Genomic DNA, 6,168 nt, shown 5'->3' with positions numbered 1-6,168 from the left:
CCGCCCCGCCCGGGGAGCTGAGCCCCGGTCAGAGAGGTGTCCATTTGTACCTGTCCCCCGGCCGGGGCCCAAAGACCAACAAATGCCCAGCTGCTCACCGACCGACGCTCTCGCCGCTCACCACGACCATTCGCACGCCGTTTGCTCACCACGGCACCGAGAAGGCAGCCCAGCCGATAATCCCCGACACACGCGTGCCCGTGTAAGAAACGTCTGTCCCTCCGTCTCTGTCGGCCTCTGTCTCTCTCTCGTCTCACTCACTCCAGTCAGCCAGTCCGAACCAATAAGTGGAACCATTTCGTTCCATGAGCTCCGGCCTAGCAGCGCCGCAGCGCCCGGCCCCGAGTACCTGCGCCTGTCCCGCTGTCCGCGCGGCCCGCTTCATTTGAATCGATGGGGATCGAGACATCTATCGCCGTGCTGCTATCGATCCATCCATCGATTGAGAGATCAGGCGACAGCTTATACACGAATGACGGCCAGCGGGGCGGCGGCCGGCCCAGCCTGCCCGGCGCTGGCGGCGCATACTGAGGAGGTGGAGCACCGAGCGACGAGGAGGAGAGATAACGGCGACGACAGGGAGAGAGAGAGAGAAGAGAAGGGTATGAGAAAGAGGGAAGCGGTAAGTTTATTGGGCACACTCGATTTCACACGATTTTTCGCATAATTCTACACTTTATCTTGAAGCTACCTCCTTATGGTCTGGTTGAGTAATAAGGAGGTAGGCACCCCCCCCCCTCCATCATTCCCCATTTTCTACTCCATGCACCCCCTCCCGATGGTTGCGACTAATTGTAAATAATGGACCACCCTCCCACGACCTTGCGCAAGGGCCGGCACGCCGTCGCCCGCACTCACAGCATCGCATTCTCTTTTTATTTTTCGCACGCAGCCTGAAAACTTTTTTTTTGACATTATCTTTCGCATCGGCGCGTTTTAATAAGAAGCAAAGGCGCCATTTGGGCGTCGTCGTCTGCTGATTCGGGTGTTGGCGACCGCGGCGCGGCGGCGTGGCGCGGCGTGGCGGGGCACCTGTCGGATCGGACGAGTGGACATTCCAGTCGGAGCACAGACAGCGCAGCCGCCGCCGCCGTGGGAAGAGGCTGAGAGGAGGAAAACTGGCGGAGAAAAACGGGGAGAAATACGCGCGGCCGTGTTTTTGAAAGGACTTTGGCGAAAATCCGTTGGCAATTTAGGTGGCCAGAGGTTCCTTAAATAAAATAAAAATTCTTGCCTCTTGCTTACCCTTCCAGGTTCCCTCATCACCGGCGTCATGCATGGCGGACCAGCACGTCGCCGTCGTCCAGCCTCGTCTTTTTCAAAATCACGACGGGCGATCTCCACGCTAAGTACGCCCGGCCACGGTGCGTGAAGCACACACAAGAGCTCCGCACGTCAGTAGCGAAGGTGTCCGGTTCGGTTGGACTCCCCATCTGCGGCGCATTTTTAGACCTCCACGGGACGGGGCGGGGCGGGGGCCGCCCACCTCCCGACCCCGTCACCAGGGTGACCCATACCGAGACGAGGGGTGCAACTGCAGTGGGCGGGCGCGCGAGATACGCCGCTCTGCCCCGGGCTCAAAGGGAGGCCTCTCCCTGGCTGCTGATGGCGCGCTATGCTCGCTCAGCCGGGCTCGGGTTCGACTCCGCCGCGCGACTCTCCACGCAGGGAATTCCACCAGCTGTGCGAAATCCGAGCGCGCGGGCGTGAGCGTGCGTGTGTCAGAGAGAGACGGGCGCATGGGGAGGGCCGACCGCGCGGGGCCAGGCCAAACCTTTACCTGAGCGCTTCGCTTTTTCCCTAAACAACAAGATAACTGGTGTAAGGGGTTTTGAAAAGAAAAGCCCAACGGTAAGCGCGGCGTCTCGCCTGTCTCACTCCCACTCACACGCCCGGGGAAACGGCTTACGGTCCGCGGGACGGCCGCCGCGCGATTCGCGAATTTCTGAGAAACTTGAGCGCGTCGCCGCGGAGCTAAACGGTCGAGGCGAAAACCTATCCAGCCGTGGCAGTGCGGCGCGGGGCGGGGTGAGACGGGGTGAGGCGGGGTGAGGCGGGGTGAGGCGGTCTCATAAAGCTGATTGAGCGGGGCGTTCCAAAGGAATTAACGACAGTACCTCCGTCCTTGTCGCTCCAATTACCGCGCCCAAGGGGAAGAGAGAGAGAGAGGGAGGGAGGGGGTAGTCGCGGGACAGCCGAGCAGGTGAGTAAGTAAAGCAAAGCGCCGAGATGGAGCGGGTGCGTGAGAGAGAGAGGGAGAGAGAGAGAGAGAGAGAGAGAGAGAGAGAGAGAGAGAGCCCCAGACAACGCCACGGCACGACGCCGTCCAGGCAAAGCAGCCAAGCGTTCTCATTGGATTTTATTACTTGCCCGCCAAGCGTACTCTCGCCTCCCCCTCCCCCCCCCCCCCCCCCCCCCCCCCCCCCCCCCCTCTCTCTCTCTCTCTCTCTCTCTCTCTTTCTCTCTCTTGCACCCTCCATCTGACTATCCCCCTCAGCAAAACGCGCTCAGCCACGCTCAGCAGTGTGCGGGGCGCGGTGGAGGGGCGTGGCGGGGGCGCGGCGCCCTGCCGCGGGGCCTGAGTGGGCGGCGGGCCGCGAGGTGGCGGGGCGTGGTGGGGCGTGGCGGGGTCAGCCGGTAGCTGCAGGGGCCGCGGTCTATACAAGTTCCCTCGCCGAGCTCATATGCACGTCAGGAGGGAGATATACATTGTGCCCCCGGCCCGGCCTTCCCTCCTGCCCGCCCCGCCCAAGGCCAGACACGAGCCAGCTCGCTCGCGCGCCTTGTTAAGAAAAGGGCGTCACCCACCCGCCCTGGTGTTCGAAACCAGGACCCCCATATACCTCGTCCGACCTCGGCACATGTTGCGGGCGCCCCACAAGATCTCTCCATCCAGGGCCTGGAAACGCAATGGCCGAGTCCCGGCCGAGGCGCGATACCGCAACGGGGGAAGCTTATGTGAAAAAAGTATGCATCTACGGCGGAAAGCAAGATGAGATTCAGAAAGCTGATGAAATTTGACGTGTAGTAGGCTATATGCTCAGCCCGAAAGTAATGTTTGTCGTGGTCAAATCCACGAACAAAGTTCCGTCTGCTAGAGTGAGGTTATGTAGGGTCGAAAAACCATGTTTTTTATCAAATTTTCTCCGCGCACTCGTGACAGTGTCATGTTTTATAATAGACGTACTACACGGCAAATTTCATCAGCTTTCCGAATCTCTTCTTGATTTTTACCGGAGATGTATACTTTCTTCACATAAGCTTCCCCCGAACACGCTGTTTTCGCTGGTATCGCGCCTCGGCCGGGACTCGACCATTGCGTTTCCAGGCCCTGCTCCATCCCTGGCCACAGCTAATGCACGCACACGCGCGTGAGCATTTATCTGCCATCACGCCGGGGCAGAAGGACCCCCGCGTTAAAAGGACACGCCGGCCGAGTGCACTCCAGACACGAGGAAAAGGCCTACAGATAAAGTCGCGGCGGTGGTCTTAATTGACCACGTCGAGGAATTTTTAATTTTTATTTTCAAGTTAACGGGTCTTTTACAAAATATTAGGTACATAATGTAAAGACACCAATTTCTTGCGCAGAATCCTTTCGAGTGTAGGGGATACTACATCCACTCTGCATTGGACTTTACGGCTTGCGGAACATTTACTGCATCGTTGTTACACGCCGACTCTATTTTCCAGGGCGCGTCCGCCCGGCCGCCAAGAGAGTTGGCTCTCACAGGCGAATTTATAGGAGGGAGGCCCGGCGTTTCTTTGGCAACTCGAATGCAGAGTAACTCTTTGTAAGTACAATGAGCATGGGCGAGAGAGCGCGAGAGAGGGAGAGAGAGGAGTGAGAGGGAGAAGGGGCTGAAGACCGTTCGGGTCTGCTCGCCTGCCGTTCGCCCCGGGAAATAACACACATTAACACCGCAATGCACCGGCCGGGCCCCGCGCGCCCCGGGGCCGCACTGCTGGGCGTTCCGAGGCGAAATGACCAGGCGACGCCGCACACTAGAGAAGCAATATAGTAGTGAAGGGGTTATAAAAAGCCTTCCAGTCGATTCATCAGTGGGCACGGCACAATCATATAACAACGCCGCAAGAAACGCAGGCGAGACTCGCGCGCGCGCTGCTGCTGTTTACACTGCTTCTTTTTGTGTCTCAGACAATGACGATAATAGAGAAAGAGGTCCACCAGAATATATCGTTAGACGTGCTTTTAAAGACGATAAAAATACAAAAATACTCGCTGGTTTTTGAAGTAACAAAATAAATAGCAATAATAAACCCAGTGGTGCAGCAGTCATTGCAATTACTTTCGTAGTCTTACGCCAATGCGCAGAGATAGAACAAGTTGGAGAGACGAAAAAGAAATAGTTCAGAAATATAATTATTCGGAGAAACGCTGGCGTCAAGACAGCGCTGTAAAAAGGACAGCGACCGCCACATTGAAGCTATTGTTGCACTTGACGCCATAACGAAGCACGCCAAGTTTCTTTTCGCGTATCTTTTCATTCTTCCCCTGCTGCCTTTTCATTTTCTCTAGCGGTGTAGCCCGACTGCTCCGGAGTACATTGCCGCTCTGCTATATAACGGAGAGAGGGCAGCGAATTATATACAGCGAGCGCAGGGCGGTGGCGGGGCGGGGCGCTGCGCACACACTGTGCGGACAAATTAAACACGGAGGCCTGGCCTGCAGCTTCAGTGCATGCACCTGTGCACCTGCGCCTCTGCAGCTGCAGCCAGGCGATGGCCCCGTCTGGCGAGCTTCCGCCACAGCACCCACCCACCTGCAGCTGCGTGTGAGCATAATGGCGACAAGGCCACCTTCATTTCTAAAGAAATAAACATTTTTCCAGACATTTTTTTTGTCTTGAATTTTGCGAAAATTTTGATTCATTTTTTGTCCTTTTATTATGATAAATTTCACCTCCACTCTTATTATTCGACCAGTTATTCGCGCAATGAAAAATAAAAATATGAGACAATGGAGCATTTGCGGTATTTGCCTGCCCCATTGGATTACTCACCGATTTGTTCTCTCTGCTGATGATCTCCAGCGGGGCCTTGGTGCTCGGCTTGCCGAGGTACCAGTCCTGCTGGGGGCTGTAGTCGCCCAACACTCGGACCAGCCGGGGGATGTTCACGTAGTTGTCGTCGTCGAAGTGGCAGAACCACCTGGAAGGGGAGAAGAGATAACAAATGAGAAAAAGAGGAGAGAAAAGCCCACGACGCAAAGAGCCGGCGATAGCGCTACCGCAGAAAAGTTGTATTTCTGCTTCCGACTTCACTGCCGTCAGTCGCCGACTGCCTCCGCCCCAGCCGCCGCAATTACGCGAGAAAAATTACCAGATCGTTGCGAGACATTTCAAGGGGATAAGGTGGAAGGGTTTGACTTTTCCACGACCGTTTCAACGTTTCGGTATTAGAGGAGGGTTCTATTTGCTGTTTGTTTGCCGCCAATCTGGTTCCGCCGAATGGTACGACCTACACGCCCCTCTTCTTCCAGCAGCAGAGGTCAGCCCGGGTCGAGATCGCGACGCGTGCCCAGAGCATGGGCTATTAGCAGCCATAGACGCCGGAAAAAAAACCACAGCAGATCATCGGATTACTTTCAACCAAGAGTTTGCAAACGCATTAAGAAGGGTTACCACGATAACATGTTTTGCAAACTATCAACATAGTTATGATTCCCTGGGCGCTGGGCCGCCCCGCTCTGGACTGCTCTGGACTGCTCTGGATGCGAAATGTAGCGGCAGTGTCTGCGTGCGCGGCTCCTCCGGCGAGGCCTCTGCCGGGGACCCTGCCCACCCTGGCCGCCGCGCCGCCGCGCCGCGCCGTGCCTCGCTTTACAAACTTGTTTTACAGACCAGTTTGATATCTGTATCACATTCCCCGAGCTTCTCATTACCCGGGGGACGTCGCCGGGACGACGGGCGCGGCAGAGGCAGCGGCGGCAGCGGCGGCAGCTCCTCAGCGTCCCGCCGGCCCCGCCCGGGGACCGTTAATGAAGCTGGGAGGGAGACCGGGCGGGCGGGCGGCGAGCGAAAACCCCTCTGGGGCGGGCAGTACCGCAGCGCGCCCGTGCCCGGCGGGGCGGCCTACCCGGAGCGCCTGCGAGGCGGGCAGTCCCGGCGCACCCCTGTGCCCGGCGGGGCGGCCTACCCGGAGCGC

At 57.6% G+C, this 6,168-nt stretch overlaps 1 protein-coding gene across 2 annotated transcripts in view; it reads right to left on the bottom strand.

Annotated features, from left to right (window-relative positions):
• LOC113202473 (fringe glycosyltransferase) overlaps positions 1-6,168 on the bottom strand; it is a 37,231-nt gene that overhangs the window by 5,077 nt on the left and 25,986 nt on the right. For both annotated transcript variants that reach the window (XM_026416718.2, XM_052274455.1), the window contains exon 5: positions 5,025-5,172. In XM_026416718.2, coding sequence (XP_026272503.2) covers positions 5,025-5,172 — 148 coding nt within the window. The remainder of the gene's footprint in view (positions 1-5,024; positions 5,173-6,168) is intronic.

Source organism: Frankliniella occidentalis, unplaced genomic scaffold (assembly GCF_000697945.3).
Source record: "Frankliniella occidentalis isolate FOCC.00 unplaced genomic scaffold, Focc_3.1 Scaffold396, whole genome shotgun sequence".
NCBI classification, from domain to species: domain Eukaryota; kingdom Metazoa; phylum Arthropoda; class Insecta; order Thysanoptera; family Thripidae; genus Frankliniella; species Frankliniella occidentalis.
Note: the sequence above shows the minus strand (reverse complement) of the source record. Positions and strands in the feature narration are given on the sequence as shown.